This window comes from Schistosoma mansoni, chromosome 7 (genome assembly GCF_000237925.1).
Source record: "Schistosoma mansoni strain Puerto Rico chromosome 7, complete genome".
NCBI lineage: Eukaryota > Metazoa > Platyhelminthes > Trematoda > Strigeidida > Schistosomatidae > Schistosoma > Schistosoma mansoni.
In genome coordinates this window covers 6,433,868-6,457,736 of record NC_031501.1, presented here as the reverse complement: position 1 = coordinate 6,457,736, position 23,869 = coordinate 6,433,868, and the positions used below count along the sequence as shown (strand labels likewise).

At 36.0% G+C, this 23,869-nt stretch overlaps 2 protein-coding genes across 2 annotated transcripts in view; one reads left to right on the top strand and one right to left on the bottom strand.

Moving 5' to 3' along the window:
• Smp_144840 (putative thioredoxin-like protein) overlaps positions 1-8,291 on the bottom strand; it is a 41,277-nt gene extending 32,986 nt beyond the window's left edge. The window contains exons 1-6 of the mRNA XM_018798717.1: positions 8,220-8,291; positions 5,342-5,408; positions 5,181-5,290; positions 5,091-5,133; positions 3,937-4,128; positions 1,278-1,411 (exon numbers count right to left, since the gene is read on the bottom strand). Of these exons, the coding sequence (XP_018653631.1) occupies positions 1,278-1,342 (65 nt within the window). The 5' untranslated portion in view covers positions 1,343-1,411; positions 3,937-4,128; positions 5,091-5,133; ... (1 more) ...; positions 5,342-5,408; positions 8,220-8,291. The remainder of the gene's footprint in view (positions 1-1,277; positions 1,412-3,936; positions 4,129-5,090; positions 5,134-5,180; positions 5,291-5,341; positions 5,409-8,219) is intronic.
• Positions 8,292-15,963: 7,672 nt separating this feature from the next.
• Smp_041600 (isoleucine--tRNA ligase) overlaps positions 15,964-23,869 on the top strand; it is a gene marked incomplete at its 5' end in the record, with an annotated part of 37,437 nt that continues 29,531 nt past the window's right edge. The window contains 9 exons of the mRNA XM_018798716.1: positions 15,964-16,115; positions 16,197-16,353; positions 16,385-16,504; positions 16,536-16,755; positions 16,790-16,918; positions 17,435-17,522; positions 19,111-19,171; positions 20,113-20,211; positions 21,992-22,206. Coding sequence (XP_018653630.1) covers positions 15,964-16,115; positions 16,197-16,353; positions 16,385-16,504; positions 16,536-16,755; positions 16,790-16,918; positions 17,435-17,522; positions 19,111-19,171; positions 20,113-20,211; positions 21,992-22,206 — 1,241 coding nt within the window. The remainder of the gene's footprint in view (positions 16,116-16,196; positions 16,354-16,384; positions 16,505-16,535; positions 16,756-16,789; positions 16,919-17,434; positions 17,523-19,110; positions 19,172-20,112; positions 20,212-21,991; positions 22,207-23,869) is intronic.

Below are 23,869 nucleotides of genomic sequence, written 5' to 3'. Positions count from 1 at the left end.
TTAGACACAGGGTATTAGGAAATGATGGTAAATCAGTTGATGAGGTGATGAATCTTCATCGACTGAGATGGTTAGGCCACGTGTTACGTATGCCTGAACACCGATTACCACGACGCTCTATGATGACTAGTGTAGGGGATGGTTGGAAAAGAGTTAAGGGCGGCCAAACCAAAGCGTGGCATCATTCCTTGAAGTCACTAACTTCTGGTCTGAGCCATGTTGGTAGATGCAGACTACCTGGTTGGGGTCCGCGTGACTATCGTAACCAATGGTTGGAGACTCTGTGTGACATGGCTCAGAATCGATCACAATGGCGTAGGTGTATACACTCTTTATCTTCCCTTAAACCCTAAGATTAAAATTGCTTCATAACGTTCTTCCTTCCTATACTATATCCTTATATACAACCTATCTTTTATATACTACCACCACTAAATTAACTATTTCTATGAATCCGGTGTTCATCTTGTTGTGCTAACGAGGTATGGCAACTTGGACCGATGCATATGTGTGCCTGGTCCTACGTTGTAGCTGACTGACTGAAATCCAGTGTTAACAGTTATCCACCATGACAATCAATCAATTGTAGACTTTGGATCAGCCTAAATTGATGTATATCATATAAGCACAATGAGAGAGATATACTGAGAACAAGAACCCAAGGCATCAAAGTAATTATATTAATGATAGTGACGAATTAAACAAAGTGATAATAAACACCATAATATATAAATTAGTTAAGAGGAAAATATAGAATAATATTAACAACTAACTTCTGTGCCAAAACAGTCTATTTTAAGTCACATTACTTAAAGCTTCCAACTAAAGATTACAAATATTTAACGAACATTCAATAAGGACTTTAAAGTCGAATAGTGGATAGGACTGGAGTCCAGCATATGCATTTCGTTCTATTTAGGGTCTATCAGCTGGATATATTTATCTTATCCCAATGTTGATAATAATACCGGAACTCGAACCCAGTACCTTTAACTTTAAACTCTCTAGCGTTATCCATTGACCTAGTGAGTTCAAATAGCTACTACTAGCTAGTGGCTAAAGTCCATAACACTATCAACTAGAAAATACATACAGATACAAGATGTTAAGAATAACATCAATAAAAAAACAATTTTGAACATCAAAAAACATGACCTAATATCAATATCCAATGAACTTAATTAATGAATTTATACTCATTGGGATTGTATAAATTTGAATGAAAGAAATAAGAAAAAAAACAGGAAAATAGAGGATATTATCAATAAAAAACTTACTTGTAATTTATGTAAAATTTACATGAACTTTGTTCAATAGCAGCGACTTTTTTAAATAAATCCATATGAGAAGTATTTAACTGATCAACCAAAGCCAATATACATTTCGTCTCAACACTTTTATTTACCCAACTCTGTATTCAACAAAAAAATGGGGGTATTTATTTTTCAGAGATGTTAAAAAAGAAAGGATAATATTTACAGCTTAAAAACTAAGTAACAAGTCGATATAAGTCAGTAAACAAGTACACACTTATATATATATATACCGAATCTTTATTATATTTCTTTACGTGTAATTTATGATTTTTTTATTCTATATAAAATCTAGTACAATTGAGAATCACAAGTAGTGTGTGGTACGGAAAAGAGTCAGTCAGTCAGCTACAATATAGGACCAGGCACATATATGCATTGGTCCAAGTTGCCGACCGTTGCTGCTACCTTGACGTGGTGGTTGGGCTTACCTATCGTGATGAACCAATCGAGCTATACTGGCTGGAACAATCGTTCCTCAAGGTCCTACCATGCCAGGCAGGTCGGTTGAAGAGCGGTAAGACTAAAAGCAGTAAACCAAAGGTCCGAAGGCGAAGTCGTACTGCTGACTGTACAGAGGTGTGATGGCAGTAAGGTGTTTCCTTCAGACAACCAGCATAACAGCGATGCTGCCTTCCCACAAGGAGGGGTAGGGTTAGAAAAGGTCGACCCTAAAAATGCACACCTCGCCTTATCCCACAGATATCCGTCTCCGGCGGTAAGATCCCAACAAGTACGGAGCTAACACAAAAACTACCCACAAAAAGGTCGTGTGTGACCGACCTCAAGCAGTTGTCCCTTGGGCACTGCGGTCACACTCTCAGGTCATTAAGACCACTTCTAACCCAATTTCCTTTTCAGGTATCTCCAGGTACGGAAAAGAAATTTGTATACAAAGTGAAATACTGCCTAAGTGTCCATACTGAAGTAGATGATTGTTTTAGGTGGATATTCACCGAGTCTTTAACTTAAATGTTTAATCCACAAGGCAATAGAACGGCTTCAGAAGACGAAGTCTCATGCTAGTTGGTGACGAAAATTTATAATCATGTAATGTCGTTTGAAAAGACTATCATAAACCCACAAGATCTAAACATAGAACTTAAATTTGAAGCTCAAGTTCACATTTTGAATTTAAGCTTGATGGGTGAATATATATTTTTAAGGACTGAATGACTATGCAAGTCTACATCAACCAATTATTTAAAATGACGATATCATTGGAGGAAATAATTTATCATTATCGTATTACTCTTTTCATCAATCCGTTTAAAATCGGATAATCAGGTTGGATTATCGCTTACTATATAAGTTCACGAACTAAATAGGAAAATTATATAACAAATATTATATTCTCAAAGTAAGTACAGCCAACACTTTGTGGTGACAATAGCTTTCAACATATTTATCGTTATGAATACTGGATATCGTTTAAAGACACCTAGATTTTTAGCGGAAGACCAGATCGTTTTCGGTTCAAAATATCTTAAGAAAGAACAAATGATAGTTAGGACAGATGAACCTTCGACAGCACACCTAAACGTGCCGATTGTGATATTACAGATCCTACAAAGGAGCTGACTTTATTTTTCACGTAAACAATGTGGTACAAAAAAAGAGACAATGTAAAATAACGTGATCATCTCATTAAATAGTGTGGATTATATGGAAGAACAAAAAGATATGAATATAACGGTGAACAATAAAGGCTTAATATTGACTACGTATTTTCCTTCTCTACACCAAAGTCGTAAACAACACTGGTTGGTTGGAGTCAAGTTCAAATCGAAATTGTTTGGAGAATCGAACGTCACATATGTTTAGCATTTTACGGTTAACCGTTAATATTTTTACTAGGGAAACATAGGATAATATAATATATTTTGAGATCATCGATGATGTTGAGTTATTTGATTACAGATGAATTAGAGCCTATGAAAACCTTTAAAATTTTTTCAAAATTAACAGCGACCGGTATTATTTTGATGATTCAGTGGGTTTAAATACAACATTCTCAATTAATAAATAGACAAGGGAAATCTTAATCGAGTACACATTAATCCAGATAGCTCAAAACTATGTTTAATCACATAATAATGTTTATTTTAATCCAATGCATAAATCACGAAGTCATGCCTGATCACTGAGTTATAGTGCTCCATTTCAATCGAAATATAACCGAACTCATATAACCAGATATGAATTAATAATCTTATTTGAATGCTTAAGTCAAATTATCTGAATTGAGGTTTACACATGTAACTCAGTGGTTGAAAGTAGTTTGATCACTTTGTAATGGCATAATAATAATAATGATAATAATATAAAACATTTATCAATTACATGTATATAGACTCAGCTTTTGACTACAACTTGTGTAAGGGGTATATACATAAACAGGCTACTGAGGCCTAAGTATAAACAGTGGAATTCGAGTCCAAGGATTGAAAATTGAGTTTTTTAACATAACAGTTTAATTTGACAACTAAGCAACTGGCTTACTTATACTTCAATTTACACCACAACTCAAGACTATTATTAAGAGTTCAGAAGAACGTTGAATATTACAGTAGAAATTATTATGTAAGTTGAAAAGAACAAAATTTATAGTAATAATACTTACATCCAAAATTTTTTTCCGGGGTTAGCCCGATGACCATTTGATATTTCACTGGAAACTTTAGGTTAGCTTCAATAAATTTAACAAATGCCTCCACACTTCTTTCATCACGATATTCACTTTTCAGTATTTTACCATATTTTGTTATTTTAATTGTAGGATATTTACGGATATACTGTTTGGCGCATAGATTTTCTAAGCAATTAGAGGAGAGGGGAAGTTAAGAAGAAACCGCCGTTGTAAAATAGGATATTCATGTGTAAACACAAATCACAAAACAACAACGACAAAAGACAAAACAATCACCAAGTACAGTATTACTTTTGAAAGACAATGAGCAACGCGTAGCTCAAACATTTTTGTCATTGTAAACGTTGTCACATAACATGCTGTACTCAACAAATTGTAAATTTTAAGATGAGAACTAATGGCTACCCAATCGCTGAAATGGGAAGTAGTTAGTTGAATGAATAGAATATACCAACGGATCTAGTTCACACAATATATTTTACTTGGTTGGGTAAAGCAGTGAACAATCATTGCTGCTAATTACATATTTAAAAGTGACAGAATAAATGGAATTCAGAAGTAAAAAGCCAATTAAACTAGGTAATAGTATCAATTACAAAGTTTGTGGCTAATGAGCTATGAAGCTTAATGACAAAAAATACTTGAGGTTAAACTAGAGGGTTCCAGGTTCAAGATCTGTTCTATCTACTGTTTGAGGGTTGATTAATATAGTCAGTGTTAATGACGTCGTTGATCGGTGTCAAGGATTGATGTGAATGTTATTGATCAATAGGATTCCTTTCTCAGTCAGCATATTACACTGAGGTGGGTAGTGATTTGTGTAACATCCTAACCACCTTAGCAGATAAACATTTATTAATCTACCTTGTTTACCTAGTAATTTGCGCCTAACATTGGGGGTTATACACTCAGTGGTTTTATCGTATGCAGTTAGTTTTTCGAACAAGCCTATTTGATCATCATAGCCTACGGATCTCTTTTTTTACGTCGAAAAGTTATTTTTGACACCAAAGTAATTAAACGTTTCGTACAAGCATACTCAAGTTACCTCCCTGACATCTAAATATGTAAAGATGAAGGTAATCAGTGAAAATAAAGTAATTAATAAAGGAAATCGTGCAACTTACGATTACTTTCACAGTCTATTGAGATAAAAGCAACTTTACGACTCTAAACAATAGAAGAGAAGTCTATCAAACTCTTTATGAGAAAACTACTTTCGTTAATTCAGTAACCTTCTCCGAGGCATGTTCATAGATTGGTGCTAAAATTTGGCTATAATAACACCATTCTGCTGAGAATTTCAGTAATGCTACATCATATTGAGCTGATATGCAACAAAACAAGAGTGAGTTAATTGAAAACGACAAGTACTTACATATTAGTAAGTCGAAGTTAGTATCATTTGCAACCAAAACAACTGATGCACAGTAATCAGGTGCATTCTGGATGAAATTGTAAACAGAGAATAAATCAAAAGATGAGGGGTTGTCATTAATATAGAATGAATGTGATTAATTATACTTCCCTTATCTCTATGTAGCTTATCAATTAAGTACAGGTTAATGTACTTAACTTTGAACTACTTGTATGAATAAGTGATACCACCCCGATGACCAAACCAGTCTTAGTAGAGGGAACTTTGAGCTTGGGAACACCAAACTAAGAGAATCCATTATAGTTATATTTCTTGACCTTTGACTAGCGTTCTGTGGCAAATCTTTTTACACTAAAAGGTCCAGGAAAGAAGTACATAAACCTTCTAAATGCTTTTTACTTAGACACTGGTTTAAATTAAAATTTATGATGGAATGCCATCAGAACCGTCAACCTCAAGTGGTTTGCCAGGGTTGTTTACCATCCCACAACTTTCTCACCGATGTCCTCCAAAGAATTCCTTTTTTCATCCAACTTTTTAGTGACTGATCTCCTACCAGGAGGTTTTCTTATTAACTTAGGACATGCAGATCATATGGTTTTATTTTGAGGTATCGAAATAATGCTTTCCTTTTATTCTCAACCTAAGATGTTTTAGGATTGGTCTGAATCATTTCCTAAATTGATGGTACGGAGTGAGGTGGTTGAGTATGTTAAATACTTCACTTATCTTGGAAGTCTCATCAGCTTTGATGGACTAATGTATGATGATATCTCGGTACGAATTTAGAAAGTTTGTTAAACTTTAGCTAGCTTCCTTTACTTGTGGTGTAGGTGAAATGATCATCTGTTAACCAAAGGAATGGCATAATGTGCATCAGGTAAACATTAACAAGGGTGAGCTTGAGTGAATCCTTAGATGACCTTGACAAGCCCCTGACCGAATTTAGTAAATTGGAAAACAACAAACATGAGTGACTAGATATAAACCTAAACCCAAATTAGGAAATAAGATCCAAATTTAGGATTTACTGTTATGGCTTGATATTCAGATTAAGTTTTACGGTTGGCCTATATGTTACACTAATCCCAGATTCAAAATTTTAGTTTCAAGTAATAAATCCTGATCCTAGCTATAACCTTAGGTGTTTAACAAATTTTTATCATTAGGACTAACTACTCGCGTTCGATAGACAACAACTCGTCTTGATATGTGTGTCGTGACCTCAAAGAGCCTGATTTGGCTTTATACTTTTACTAATTTTAAAGCACTGTTTGTATTCTTGAGGATGGGAACTTTCACCACTTGCGACATCATGATCATCAGGACTACTGGTGAAGAATTTTTCCAGGTTATAGGTTGTTTATGACTAACTGACAAACTTAAAAATTAAGTGTAAAACATAGTGGTCATTAAGTGCACAAGAATATTTGTCTTAACGGCACTGAACAGAAACTCAGACCTTGGACGGGATCTAAGGTGTTTTATCTGTATACATTCAATCTACAGGTTTAAAATCTTTAGAGACCTCTGTAGACAAAGTAAACAGAGTACGAAGAAATAGCACTTGCTTCTATTTTTATTTCACCTATGTCTAAATATAAGGGTACTAAAAGTAGACCCACTCAGTGTAGATAAGTTTGATTGGACTCTCATAATCTTATTCAAAGTTGATAAAAACACAAACTACCGAAAGCATTAGTGCACACATCAGAAAGGAAATATGTTATATTTTTACATATGATTTTGTTGACCTTGACACTAAATAATTATGGTGACTATAATTTATGGACGAGTCAGTCATATACGTATGGGGATTGCAAGGTCACGGCACCAATTTCACTACCTGATGCTCATGTACGGTCGGTTCACAGAGGATTTTAGGGAAGACGTGACAATTAAGCGGCTACAGTAAATGGGACTACTAAGAAGTTCCTTTATTTGTAATTGCGGTGATCATGTGACGTGTAGACCTTGTACAGACTACCGTGATGTCGTCCTTCGATTTAAAATATGTTGGAGGACGACGTTTACTAGAATAGGAACGTTTTTTGCCTGATCCAGATTGAGACTAAGGCAAATTATAATAATTGCCAGCACCAGTAACATTGGCTGCAGTAACCGCAGATGTTATGGAAGCTTCGGCTGTTCAATGTTGTGAGTATTGTGGGGATATATGCGTAATAAAAAATGACACACAACCGGAGTACATACAAACAAGATTGAAGCCATGTGGTCGAGGCTGAGAGTTTACGAGACTTTATCTTGGCTCCAGAGACTGACTATTATGGAGTCATATGGAGGAGTTTCACCACCTTTTAGAACCTTTAAACCTCTTTTTAACATTGATAAGTTTTTGGACCATGTAATAACAGTTCATTTGCTTTAATTCTTTGGTTTTGCATGATATATTTCTACTCTATACTGACTGTTTATTGACTGGCTAATGTTGGTCAAGGTCACTTAAAATTCGTTCAAAGGTCGTCCATGAACTATAGTTTCGCCGCAGACTGAAAAGAAGATAGGTGTCGTCCTCATATTCATAGAAATTAGTTTCCGAAAATGGAAAATTATCAAGCTAAGCAATTGGTTTACAACGCTTGTTGAAGTGTTGAATAATATGAACAAGCAGTACTATCCTGTCTATATTAAAATAAAATTCCATACAAAAATGAAAGTCTATAGACAGTAAAAATCAGTTTCGGAACGTTCAACACCTTCCTTTTTGATGTAAATTGTTTAAACCGAGTTACTATGACGTATGGCTTGAACATAGATGTATTTTATTTCTTTACATGTTTTACACTGCAAAAGGTCACTAGTACATAAGACATATATAAATGACTCTATCTGTTAAATCAAACTTCAAAACACATACCGAAAGCAGGACGATAGGTACTACACACCACCACAGAAACATCCACAAGCCAATAACTTTCCGAAATTGTGTACCGGTTGACGAGTGTCATTTCAGTTTATTCAAACAAACTCGATATAACTCATCCACTGTTTGATTTCAGTATCAGGTTCCATGCGAATCATCTGACCTATGCTACCCTACACTTTTTCCCATTTAATTACAGTTAACAATCATCCTCAAGAGATAATATCAAGTCCAATATCAAGCATCACTGTTATTTTAATAACTCTTTTTTTTCTATTTTGAAGAGAGCTGAAACAAAGATTCCGGCAGAATCGCATGAGTTCACTTTATTTCGTTTGACTTTTGACAGCTGCTTACAACCTATGATATTTAAAACATAATTACAAAACCACCTCCAATTAACTGGTTCACTTCATATCTAAAAAAGGACATTTTAGGGTCAGGGTTAACTTCACTTTCTCCCAGGCTATAGAATGTCCTAGTGTTATCCTCTAGGGCTCGGTACCAGGACCTTTTCTCTTCCTAATCCATATAAACGATCTTCCAGAACAGGCATCGTCAGGCATATTAAGTTTTGCTGATTATGTGGAACTTCGGAGAGAAATACGCAACCAAGAGGATAAACTGGCACTTCAGGAGGATATGATTCGACTTCAAAGATGGGAGGATGACAACCGACTCACCTTAAACACTTCAAAGTTGCAGACTTCAGTTACAACTTAGGCAACTCCTCTCTAGAAGTATCCCAAGTTGAAAAAGATTTAGGAATGCTGGTACCTTACGATCTGAAGTCTTACGCTAACTGTGACAAAAATGCCTTCCCAGCAAACCTTGCACTGGTAGCAATGAAGCACGTTTTCGGTCAGTCTGACGGCAGAAATTTCCACGTAATGTTCAACAGTTTTATTCGTCCCAATTTAGAGTACGGAAACAGTATTTTTTTTCCTGCCTCACTCCAAAAGGATAAGGACATTTTGGAGCATATTCAACGACGAGCCATGAAATCAGTTCGAGGACTCAAATTCATACCTTATAAAGAGCTTTTCCAATCACTTGACCTTTACCGTTTAGAGTATAGGCGTCCTAGAGGTGACCTTCTAATGGCTTACAGTATCCCTAACACTTCTGGACATCCCCTTAAACACCTACTTAAGTTTATCCATAACACAAAACTAAAGTATAATATCAAGAAACTGGAGACACAACATAGAAGAACAGACTGTAGATACGCTTTCTACTCCGTGAAAGTTGTCAAATACTGGAATTCGCTGCCGACTGAGCTAGTCCAAGCGATTTCTTTTATTATCATTAAAGTACCTAGGTTCCTGCATGGAGGTACTAGTGATCCACTGCTACTAGATGCGGAATCCCACTAAGCGAAAGCTTCTATTCCGTCCACAACCATTCAGACCATTTAAGTTTAAATAACTTACATGAAAGAGGTTAGTCAGAAGTCATGTTGAAGACACAGTATGGTATAGCAAGGGCGTAAATTTAATAAACCTAATATTGTAGATATATACCTCATGTGAAAGAAAGCTCTACAACAGTGATTAGGACGACAGTTCATACGGCCAGAAAGGATATCAATAAATCTCTATCGAGAACTCTGATAAGAGGACAATTATGTTTAGGGTTTCCGGAAAACCCTTCAAAGTTTTACTATAACTTATGAAATATGAAGCTTAATAATATAGAACTAGAAGCCTTATCATTGGGACTCAAATTTCACCAAAAACAAGCACTGACAAGAGTGATATAGAAGCTCAGTTTGAAAATCTGTTCGACGAGTTTAAATATTTGCATCCAATGAATGAGCGAAAGAAGTGGTGGTTCAATTCAAAGTTAGTTGATATTGCTAACCAATATTCCGTTTCATCGACACCAAAGTCGAATATCCTACCCAAGACACATCTGACAGCCTTAATAAACATTAGACGAAATAACAGGGTGGCGATCTTACGACAGGATAAAAGTTCAGGTGTTGTCCTGATGAATATAACCAATTATATCACTAGGCTGAAGTCAATCCTTGAAGACTAACTGATATTCAAGGTAGATAAATCCAATAAAGATTTAACTGATATAACGTAAAAATGAATCACAGGAATGCCCAGAGAACTTCTAAAAGGAATAATGATTGCTAACTCTACTTACAATGAACTAAGACCACGCGTCTCACGTCTGCCTCATATGTATGGTTTGCCAAAAGTCTACTAGGTCCAGTTATGGAAGATCTTTTACGGGGTACCTTGAGAACACAGTGCCTAAACAAAAGGGTGGAGTAACGACTGGATACTCCAGATACATTGATGATACCTTTATTGTCTGCAATAGTAAACAACATGCAATCCACCTGTTAGAACTGTTCAAGAATTCTCATGCTAACATACAATTTACTATGGAACGTGGACAGAATGACATGCTCCACCTTCTCGATATTGCCATAAAACGTAGGGGAGACGGGAAAATCTAAAGTTCGGCTTATCGAAAAGGTACTTGAAATGGCCTTTACCTGACTCTCAACAGTTTTTGTTCAACCAGTTACAAGGAAGCATTGGTTAAAACACTCTTTTATAGGGTAGAAAAGATATGTACCGCAGACAAACTGGAAGAATTGGTGAACGTTGAAAAATGTTTGAGACAACTGCTACCCACAGAAATTTATTAAAAATATAGAAAACCTAAAGAAAACAAGACGGAAGTGACCATAGTCAATGAAAAACCAATATCTATAAATCTTAACTTCAAAGGAGATGAAGTCGCAAGCTCAACCAGCAGGAGGTCTAACCCTGCTCTACCCAGAACTTAACCGGCAGCCAAACCGTTAACTCTGTATAAAACAACATGTTCAACAACACAGTCAAATGTCGAGAAAACATCCCTTTCGTACTATCACCAACTGTGTTTATAAATTGATGTATACCTGCTAAAACAGCTACATCGGCCGAACAGAAAGAAGGACGTATCTTAGATTTTTTGAGCACCTTCCGAAAAGCTTTAGAGCAAGAGAAAGAACGACTTTAAACAGTGCAGTTGCCAAACATCTCTTGGACAAAGGACGTAAGGTCGATTACTAAACAGCAGAACCCCAGTCTTTAAAATTTTACTGATGCCGTTGCTATCATGAGTCAGAAACCTGATTTATGTGTTCAAAAGGAGATGTTTATCAGTCTGTCATTGCCTTGGTGACAAATATAATTCCGGTTCATCTTAAAAGATTTTTTAAACTCTTTCTTGAATTTACTACTTCGATGAGTTGTTTATTTCAACTGTCTTCTAGGTTGGTAATCTTATTATATTAACTGAGCTTTACTCATTTTATTCCCACTAACATTCACTCATCACGTAATCACTTGTTTCTGGCCGTATGAACTGTCGTCCTAATCACTGTTGTAGAGCTTTCTTTCACATGAGGTATATATCTACAATATTAGGTTTATTAAATTTACGCCCTTGCTATACCATACTGTGTCTTCAACATGACTTCTGACTAACCTCTTTCATGTAAGTTATTTAAACTTAAATGGTCTGAATGGTTGTGGACGGAATAGAAGCTTTCGCTTAGTGGGATTCCGCATCTAGTAGCAGTGGATCACTAGTACCTCCATGCAGGAACCTAGGTACTTTAATGATAATAAAAGAAATCGCTTGGACCCATAAGATGTTTGTGAATAATAATAATAACTTTTGCCTGGATACCTATTAACACAAATGTGTCATCAAAATGAGTGATCAGTTGAACGGATCCATATAAATTTCCAAAAAATAATGGAACCTGATAACTGACGTAATAGACTATTTAATTAAACTCAGATCGCCTTCCTTTTAGCTTCAATCTTGAATTATCATGTAAATCTTGAGTACATTTAGATTAGTGGAATAATGTATTTATGATGTACGAATTGGAAATGATAAGTACATGATTAGTGTCTAAAAATCTAATTTTTATCAAGGAAGTGTATGTGAGAATTACATGTCAGGATCACCATGCCTTGTAAAGACGATCCGTGGCACAAGTATACAAAAACAATATGATTTACTGAATCTCAAGATTTCCTGATATACAGTGGAATTCATATGCACGAATGTCCGTCAGCAGACGGTTAGTGACTTGTATCAATCCAATGTAATTTTGTCTCGCTTCTTCATTTAACAGCGAATGATCAGAGTTTGAAATATTTTTTCACACATAACGCTTCCTTTTTCACTTAACGCCACTCAATGTAAATGGTTAAATTCAGTAACTATTGTCCTCGATAAACTACGTATACGAAAATCCCAAGAAAGCTAGTTTGGTTTAACTGAACAGTTTTTTCATCCTTATTACCCAAAACTTGTATAGTTTCAGAATATGATTTATTACAGGCCTGTCAATGGTGAGATTTAATTGATGATGAATCATTGCTTTGAATGAAATCTGGCTTTTAATATTAGCACACGCCTAAATGTGACTGTGGTGTATGCTAATTATATAGATAGATAGATGCAAATGATATGTAACACCATTCAGAAGTGAAATGTCTGCCAAAAGACATTTGAGAAGACTGGACTGAAGAAAAGCGAGAGGTAAACGGAAAGCAATTAGAATCAAAATAGAATTGGAAGAATCGTGAGGCTTGTACAGGACAGTTGACGGAAGATGTGCAAATGAAGTATTTAATGTATGGTTTTTATAGTCTACGAAAACACTGCACATTTACACTAAACAATAAATTGGTTATCCACACCTGAGTGTTCGTCCACAGCAGCACCACTGAAGACCATTACGACATTCAGTTCCTTGGCCGATTCTACAGACTAAGTGGGTTATATACAGTAGTTATCTAAATCTATATAGTAAGGTGGACCAAGAGCCCATGGATCATGAACTGGTCAACTTCGATGGAAACTGAGATAGTTGAACAAAAGCTTCAAACCTTAGTTAATTTATGAATCACAAGGAGCATCATTATTATTTATTTGACTGCAATTTTAGGTTTTCATAATGTATCTCCCTACCTTACGGATTGTTGCGGAATGTGTTAATTTTGTGCCAAGCACTAGCTGAATTCAGTGGCTATTAAATTATTTTTAGTTTCGGGAAGTTATGAGTAATTCTAAGAATCGGTTGATAGAAGCCGAGAAATTTCTTGTCAAATTTTTATCCAAACATCAATGGAAAGACGTTTCTCAGAAACATTTAGAAAACAAAGGGTCACATGTCATGTTTCTTATCGCATATTAACCTGTGCTTTTACTAGTCAATATGGTTCTAGAAATTTTAAAGTCTAGCCGTCATCTGCCGTACATAAAATATCAGCTGAGGAGTGAGGGGTTATTTTTGCACTTCACGCCTTTTTTGTGTTCAAGCTTTTCCGTAGGTTCAGCCCAGGGTTATTAGAAGTGACATGTCCATACATCATGACTTGTCAGTTTCAACTGTTTCCGTGACACATCACTTATTTGACATTTCATGCGTATGATATATATCTGATTCGGTTGTGTAAATAAATATGTGGGCTGTATACCCCAGAGGTACTACACGTTAATGTACTTTGTACGATTCATATTTACAATCCTTTTGATTGAAACAGTACCAGACGCAGTCATGGTATTTTCAAATTACTTATAGCAAAAGAAGAATGTTCAACTTTCACTAGAGGCTATACAGATTCCAAAATACATCAGTTTGTAAGTCGCATTACTGTAGCTCAAACTCCTACTCCATATTTTCTGGTTTTTGTCAAATATTTTCATAAGTTAGTCAAAATTTCCACTTAGGGCTTCATCAACATACAGCAGTTCGCTATGTCAACATTTATTGACAAGTAGGCTCAGCAAATTACATCGTAGAGACAAGACGAAGAAATTAGTTTTATCAAGTTTTTAAGTAGAATGTGATGCATTCGTCATTCTTCTTTAGTTAGAAAAAAACGCCCACTCTCAATAACTATTTATATTTGGAATAGAAGTAGTCTCTAGTGAAAGAGAAGATTGTAGTGCCGTGCTTCAATAATAGTTCACTTCGATAACCGTTATTATACCAATCTTAGCGGTGTATAAAATCAGAAGGCAAAAGGAAGTGGCAACAACATTTTTATTGATAAATGATGCAGATCAGAAAGCTGTGGGCACATGAGCAAGTGTAAGCGAGCGAAGCAAAGATGACGCATAGTGGAGATGGCTGGGAAGCCAACTCGAGAGCGAAGCGAAAGATAATGAGTATTGGAGATGGCTGGGAAGTCAACTCGCTATGAGCAAGCATTACTCAACATTTATAGTCAGACAAAAATGAATGACAGACATATGACGAATAGGATACGAAGGGTACACATATACGCTCATATAAAAATATAGTCAAGGTTAATAAGCGAATAATTAACAAGATCAAAATATGACTCATGACAGGCGAATTGGCTTGGCCAGTAGCTAGAATAAAGTGCATGGGCTTAACATATAAACTGATACTACAAGATAATTCTGTCATTAGTAAAGGTAAGGATTCTTTGAGTTTACTTAACAATCAGATGGTGATAAGCGTGAAAATCAGATATGGAGCGATAGCTTTTACACATGAAATATACAATCCGAATGAAGAAGAAAATTGACACGCGTATGAAAAAAGTTATTAGGTAGAGAGCTGTTTGGAAGATAGTAAAGTAGCGGAATGGAGATCCCACTTCTGAAAACTATAACCAGGGTTGACATGAAGAATACCCCAAGCCTTCGCTGTGTAGCTGTACATAAACTCCTAAAATAAATAGCTCTGTAAGAGTTCAACATTGGATGCTGACCACATTAGTTTTAATCGACTCATTTAGCTGTAGGCGCTCGGTCATGCATCCGCACTGGATCACGGTTTGGAACGGCGTGCTCAACGTCTCCTGCGATCACTAGCTATATAAGATCAGTCACTCCTCGAAATATTGATAATCCATCAAATATATCTTCAATCTCTTCGCTTCTGACTTTTGATTTCAATGGGTGGTCGCGATTCGATTATAGATTTTACTGGTTAGGTGTTGTCAAACTACAATAGCTGTGGTATCTTCAGCTGTGTGCATGTTTTCTTTCCGGCTTGCCTTAGATTGCGTTTTCCTGAACTTGAAGATAAGATGGAATGAAGATTTAAGTTGAGGCAAACTGATAGACCGAACCAAATACAGAGTATCATACCTACAGATTTGTATGCACTCACTTTGAAATAACTTTGTTGGACAGTTTTCGGATGTGCATTTTGAAGGTACAAACTTGAAACGCTCATGAAAAATGTTTTACAAAAGCGATCAACCTCAAGGATACTTTTCAAAGTGAATCAAAGTCATGGTTTGTTTAGAATGTGTCACTATATCGGCCATCTTCTGGAAAAATAATTTCTGGTTCTGAAGGATTACAGAACTTTCGAATTTGGTGATAATTCAAAAAATTTATTACTACCGATCTCTTCACGTTACAAAATAGTTTTTTAAGGTTTAAACTTTGTTGTTAGTCCAGTGGGACATGAAATCAGTCTATAGAGGATAGTACTTAAGCACGCAAACCTAAATTACTTTTCGATTTTCCAGGAGACTGAAATGACAAAGTATCAGTTGAAAGATGATAATACGGGTTTAATAAACTGAGCTCAACGGACTTACATTTGTTCAAATCAACTCAAAGAAGAAAATATCACGTTTATCTGCTATTTCTCACAGTCAACGTATTGGACACTGGACACTAGTAACCACGTTTAACTGCTGCGTTACCCCCAGCAAGCATGGTACAACGAAGTGGTGTTGGGTTTTCCGACCTCAAGTCGCAGTTGCCTTCCTTAGTAGACATACCAGGGGAAGAAACAAGGATTCTTGACTTTTGGAAAAGTCACGATACGTTCAAAACATCTTTAAAACACTCCTTCGGGAAACGACGGTAATCATTTTGTGAAGTTATATTCGGGGTGTTATAATATTTCAATGCTTCTTCAACTCAGCATTTTGTTTTATATTTAAGGTTCACATTTTATGATGGCCCGCCATTCGCCACAGGTTTGCCACATTATGGTCATCTGTTAGCTGGGACAATAAAGGATATCATAACACGTTATGCTCATCAGAGAGGTTATCATGTTGAACGAAGGTTTGGATGGGACTGTCATGGATTACCTGTGGTTAGTTAACCCTTTTGATTTTATTTAAAAGGAGTACGAAGTTGACAAAGAGCTTGGAATTACGGGCCCTCACGATGTAGAAAAGATGGGAGTAGCCTGCTACAACAATAAGTGTCGAGCTATTGTCATGCGTTACAGTTCTCAGTGGGAAGTAAGTTTTTGTATTGGGAGCTTATGTGTAGAAAGTAACAAACCGTCTGGGTCGCTGGATTGATTTTGAAAATGACTACAGGACTATGTATCCGTGGTTTATGGAGTCTGTTTGGTGGGTTTTTAAACAGCTGTATGATAAGGGTTTGGTGTACCGTGGTCTGAAAGTAATGCCGTTCTCAACTGCATGCTCAACCCCTCTTTCAAACTTTGAGGCAGGACAAAACTATAAAGACGTTCAAGATCCCTCTGGTAACTTATTATTTCTCATTAAATACTTAAAAAGTTATTGTTAGCTTCCCGCTGGACAATGATCCTGAAACTTCAATGATAGCTTGGACAACAACTCCTTGGACTCTTGTTAGCAACCTTGCTCTGTGCATGCATCCTGACAAAGAATATGTTAAGATTTTGGGTAAGTAATAAGTTAATTTATTCGCAAATGATGTCGAAGTAACTATTATCTTTGTTAGAATACATAGTGAAATTTTTTTCTACCATCAATATTCTTACACTCATCAATATGGTTTTTATGCCCCACAGTTTAACGACGCACAAATTGAAAGGAATAGAGTTCTTAGACCCATAACTGTGCTATTAGCATCTAATGTAATTGTTAATGAAGCTCAAGCCAATCATATCGTTAAGATTTTCGACGATTGCTAAGTATACTTACTGTTTATCACTTTACTCTTTTCTTTGCTTCTTGTTTAACCTTTTCACTCATTCACTCTCCTTTCAATGTTGTTAAAAGATGTGGGAACTTAAAGTTAAGCACATTTGTATAAGGTTTTGTATTGGTATCTCTTGTTATTCTTTATTTAGAGATGTTTCAGTTTTTTAGCAGTACGTCGGTAACAACGCGAACAACTTTCAGTGTGCACTCGTTTCGAATTAACAATGGTTTATCTACATTTTTTCCCTTGATCAGATACATCCAAAAATCGAAAATTCATTATGATGAAGGCTCGTCTTACATCACTGTATAAGCAAGAAAGTGAATACAAAGTATTAGATACGTAAGTCCTGGATATTTTATCTTCCTACTTTTAAACGCTTTATAAACTAATACACCTTAAGAGTACTACGTTGATAATAATCTTAGAGACCGAAATTAAAAACCCCAACGTTTCATTCCGTAATCTGGTCCGCGCTTCTTCAAGGGAATAATCTGAATTATCGAGGGTAAGTAATTTAATAATCGTTTGTGTACTTACTGCTTGTCCGCTCATGTGCACGTGTTGATTAAACAAGCATTTAGTACAGAATTACCTTTAATATCTCTGATAATTTTGATCATTTCCCTAAAGAAAAACTATTTAGATTACCGGGTAAAATGTGGGAGTTATTTAGTTTCGGTCGCTATGACTTTTGCTAATGTAGTTTTCTTTTTTATGTCTTCCATACACTTGGCACTAAACTGTTGCAAAATGACTAAATCAAAATCGGTTGGAAATTTTCATAAAGTACTACTGTATCAGTTTTTTTCAGACGTTTTATTTCAATTTGGAAGTTTTACCGATAGCAGGATTTTGTGATAACTTTGCATCACCATAGGACTAATTACTTTGAGGGTTTAATAATTCAAAATTGGTGATGTTTTTATTGTCACAGTAATTATGTTTTCTAAATGATGATATACAACGTAATGTTCTAGTTAAGTCCTACTTTGTCAAATAATACTTGTATTCTCTTTGCAACAGTTTCTGTAATAGTTGTCATTATGCTTTGCCAGTTGATCATAAAACACTTAAGATATATGTTTTAGTATGATGACAATGTTGTTAGAACTCTAGTGATTCATTTGTAACATTGGACCGCCCCCCAAATGCCCTGGTACGGCCGAGAGTGGGGATAGTCCGCTCTCCCTCTCGAAACGCTTTCACATGGCCACGCGTATACAGCCACTGTCAAGGGAGTTCTGCTCCCTCATTCCTCGCGACAAGGTTGCTGTTTGCGAAATTGGGAGGACGAAAACGAATGTCGGGCGCTTTAACCGGGTTGGTGGATATGGAGGATCTATCTAGGAGAGTTGGAAAACCTTGATTCCAAACCGATGATACTCATCGGTTCTAGTATCATGAGCGAACAAATAGTATATGAACCTATTGTTGGTCACCAACTACCATGGGAATACATCTCCTAATGTTGCTCCACTGCCTTGTGGATTAGACCCTTAGGTCAAAGGCTCAGGGTGTGGTTCCCTAAAAAAACCATCTACTTCGGTTTGGGTGCCCTAATAGTATTCGAGCCCTCACACAAATCGAGTATTTTGTGTGGCGCATATGTACTTGGTCCGTTCTTGTACCAATGTTTATGTTAAAATAAAATATAAATATAACATACAAGAACTAAGTATTATTACTCATTCAATCCTCTAAGATCAGTCTTCTTGTTATTCACTATTTATCATGTGAATTCGATGATTTGGTGGATATTATTCTGTTTGTGTGCAAGGAAAGAAACAAACGTAATACTACTCGACGTAAGCATATCAACCATGTTTATGTCACTTCCTAATAGCGTGTAAAAGTTTCTTCAATCGTTGTCAATCGTTTCAGTACTGACAAAAAGTAACTTCTTCTTGCTGTTATTTTCTAACTGTAGTTTCAAAGGAAGATCCATGGAGGGCCTAACATATCAACCACCATTCAGTTACTTCATACATGTAAGTTGAATTCTTGTAATAACTCATTTTAGGTTTCATCCTTTTGATGTAGTTCTCATGCTATCTAACGTAAAAGTATGGCTAAAATACTTCTTGGGTAATGCATGGGATCACGACTCACTTATGTCTCTGACTGTTAACCTGATGTTTATAAACAACTGTAAAGGTTATTGATTCGAGGTTGTAAAACAGCCAAAATGAGCACACAGATGTTATATTCGTTTTTATCTATCAAAAGTGTATAAAAAGAATTGACTGAAACGAGTTTTAAATCCCTTATTTAGACAAAAAGTTGGATTGTTTTATTTTGTTGGATGACTTTGAAAACCATGTATAATCCCTTTACAAGTACCCATGTATTTTCAATCCCTCAGTCATCAAGCACAGTGGTAGCTATATCACTCTATGTTTTTTCCGGTTTTTATGGAGCTTAGGATTCAAGAATAATAATACACCTTAGTGTATATGTAGTCACTTGTGCTGTTAAATTGCATGAAAGTACACAGCGGCGTAATAATTTACTCGCTCACTCGTTTACTCGATCAATACTGTAAATACAAGAGCCATTGATACTACTTGTTTACGTAAATCGAATTAGGTGGACTGTAGTTTGAACCTGGGACTCAGTATCCCAAAGTTGAACTCCTTAACGACTAAGCCACTAATCCACAATAGTGTGCGACTGTAGTTACTATTTGAACTCTGATTTGCTATCTAAACCCGAATTCCTTATTACAACATGCATCTAACAATAATGAAGTGCATGGATTTAGTTTTTAGTGACGTCCAAGTCTGTGAGAACACATAAGCATTTCTTTTATCGGCTATTTATTCTGCTCTAATAGTCCATAGTTAACTGACATTGTTAATATTTTATTACATATAGTCCTACATATTTTAATCTTGATTTTTTTTGAAAATTTATCTTGGGAATGTTATAGCTTAAAAAGGAACGAGGTGCATTTCGTATTTTGTGCGATACTTATGTAACAGAAGATGTTGGTACTGGTGTTGTACACCAAGCTCCCTATTTTGGTGAGGTGAGTATGATGTAATTGACCTTTTTTTCAAAATCATACTTCTGTTTGTAACGTTAATTTGATATATCTAGTTGATTGATCACTTAAACCCCTAGATTGTTACGTTTCTTCCGCAAAATCAGTACAGCTGTCATATATATATATATATATATATATATATATAGCTCGAAAACTAAATAGACTATTTCTAGTCATTTTTAAAGTTGTTACTTGATTTTTTACATTCACCAGCATCAATTAAAATGTTGATTGGCGCTATTGAATTAATTTTTTTTCTATTTAACGGTCCCCATACTTCTGCGTGGAGAACACTCATTGTTCTTATCAAATGATTAGCATCTGGTGTTTGCGATGCTAATCACGCGTGAAGGAAAGTTTATATTGAAAATGATGGATGGAACTGAATCTAAAATTGACCATAGTAACATTGAAAATAGTTATAAGGCTATTACCGCATTCAATGTAAGTTCAGTGACATCCTGAGCTAGAGCTGCGTGTAGTCGTTTTAAACAGTTAGTAGCACTACTTGAAAGGCACACAATATTAAGGTAGATTGTTATGTACAATCTGCACACCAGGGATGTTCCGTTGCTAGTTCTACATACCGTGTGTGTTATAGCAATCGTGTCGTTCATCTATTTTCACGTTTTGTTGCTTTGATGATGAAGGTTCGAAAGTCACAAGTGGAGGCTAAGGGTCTTTGGTTCATCGGTCTTAGACAATGGTATTAGGCTAGTCGTTGTACCAGTAAGGAGTGTATTGACAAGTATTATCACTTGTTACATAGTGACACGCAAGTAAGAGGTACAAAAGATGAAACTAACACGCATTCGCTAAGTCTCTCTCCAACAATGTACATTTGGGGATGATACCTATTCGATTAATGTTTGGAGACAAGAAATTTATTAATAATACTCTTCTAGGTAGTACTGTCAGTACAGTTTTGATAAGGACAGACGGCTTGAAGTTGCCTGAGTTAAGGAGGAATCAAATGTCCGTCTGACACAGGCATTGAGCGGTAGTAAAATAGCGAAGTTTCCTTGAAAAAGCTTGGGCCAGATTGCTAGGTGAAACGTTGGATTTACTTCAAATTCATTCGCTGAGATTTTACAAATATATTATTCCTATTGAATGTCTTACATCAACTCGGCGCCCAAATACTGAGAAACTATTCGCACTAATTTAGACGAAAGTTCTTATAAATAATAATAATAAACTTTAAACAAATCAGAAGATGAACATAAATCATGTGAATGCAGAGATTTAGAGAAGTAACTTTACATATGAAGAGAAATAACGAAATGATGCTACATGAAATGTATGAATGAGATGTTAATAAGTAGGAATTTCCACATATTTACGCGCAAATATATGCAAGTAAGATCTTACAGTTTGTGGACTGAGAATGCCGCTCTCTAATTGAACTCTAGTTTACGTTCTTCTAATCTGTTTCTAGCTATGATGGAACCATGTTCTCGTACTCACACCAAACGAGTACTGAAATATAAATCAGGTCGATGAATCATGTCTGTTTTTTATTATATATATTGCTGAAGATATTGTACTGTGAAATATGATAACTGATTTATTCAGTAATTTGAACACTTGAGTTTTAGTTATTTGACACTACCTATTTTGGACGTATTACATTGCCTTCAGTCAAGGCAACTAATTTGTATAAATTTGGTTGTTGAACTGTATAATTTTTTTATAGCTACATATCAATCTATCGATAATGAATATTCTCGTTTGTTTTTTTCTTCTCTCCAATATTTATCAGGATGATTTTCGTGTGTGTCTGAGAAACGGTATTGTTGGGAAAGATACACCGATGATTTGTCCTGTAAATCCAAACGGTCGATTCACTGATGAAATTAAGGATTTTGCTGGGATGTATGTAAAAGATGCGGATAAGTTTATTTGTCAGAATTTGAAAAAACATGGCAAGTTAGTACATCAAAGTACAATTACTCACAGTTATCCATTTTGTTGGAGGTAAGTAATTTATTCGTTTTATTTATCTTTACAAGTTGAAAGTAAGTAAAGTGATAAAGTATTAACTATTTAGGGGAGCGGAATAGTTTAAATTTGTACTAGTTAAACAGAGGATGACAACTACTAGTTATTCACATTGTGCGGTTCGTTTATCACACTACTACATGATCGTGGTATTTGAGTTTGTGAATCTACATTAGATTTTGAATTTTTCACATTGTAATCAAGTGATTAATTAGAATTGATGATGCTCGTCAATAAACATTTCAGTTAACATCCGATGAGCATTAGTTTATCGCTGTGGAACATAATGTTCATCCTGTTTCAGTGTTTTTGACAGTTTATCCCAGATGTTGAGTCAGCTAACGCCACAACTTTCTAACTTCCAAATATATGTTTATAGGTCAGTGGTGCTCCAATTCTTTCTCAATATAAATAACAGCCTAGTATTTCCAGGATTTACTCGATAAATGTCTAATTAAAATGCCCTGATTAAAGGTCTATGCTCTTGGGACTCTAACGATCTTCATGTCTCCTGTACCAGGGCATTAAGTGTGATTCCATTTTCATGATCAAGAATAAAGTTAGCAAATGGTTTGAGTACTATGTCAAGTTTATTTGGAGAATCATACATTAATCACTCGGAGAATTCTATAGTTTCTACTTCCATTAGTTCCAAATATGTGCGATCTGTTGTGGATAAGCATGTTGTTCTTCTGTAAGATAAAATCTACTCTACTGGGGATGTATATAATCTGATACCAGTTCGACTATGGGCTCATATCAATCACTCAGTCCCGTGATCAACCATCACTTGACCACTGCATATTTTTCGTGTTTAGCTGTCCATTCTGATACTAAAATAAAAGCTTCCTATATGTTAAGGCAATCTGTCTCTCAAGTGAGAAAATCAAGAGTTGGTGGGAGGTTGTTATTAGCCAACCCAGATCAAAATATATGCACAAATGTATTCATTCAAATAAATGTATCTTTCAGGAGATTGGGACAGATTCTCAATCAATGGCGTATGTGCCTCCCTCGGATGGTCAAGTCAAATCTTCACTAATAACATGTACTCGTGAGAATCTTTCACTTATCATCTCCCGTTAAACTATCCGAACCCGGGACGTACTGTCTTTCCATCGACAGCTTATCTTTAAACGACTGTTGGCCCCCAAACGACCTGGTACGGCCGAGAGTGGGGAGAGTCTGCTCTCCCTCTCTAAATGCTCTCAAATGGCCACGCGTATAAAGTCACTGCCAGGGAAGTCCTACTCACTGCTTTCTCGTGGCATTACTGTTGTTTACGAAATTGAGAGGACGAAAAGCGAATGTCCGGTGCTGTGACCGGGTTGATGGACACGGAGGGTCCACCTAGGGGAGTTGGAAAACGTGATTCCAAACCAATGGTGCACATGGGCTCCAGTATCCTGAGGGAACAAATGGCGTACGAATCAATCGTTGATCACCGGCTACCATGGGACTGCATCTCCTCACGATGCTCCACTACCTTGTGGATCAGATCTTTAGGTCGAAGGCTCCGGGAGTGGCCCCCTAAGGAAACCACCTGCTTCGGTTTGGCAGCCGGGCAGTATCACAACCCTCACACAGATCAGGTGAGATTTGTGTGGCGCATATATATCTGGTGCCTCCTTGTACTAAT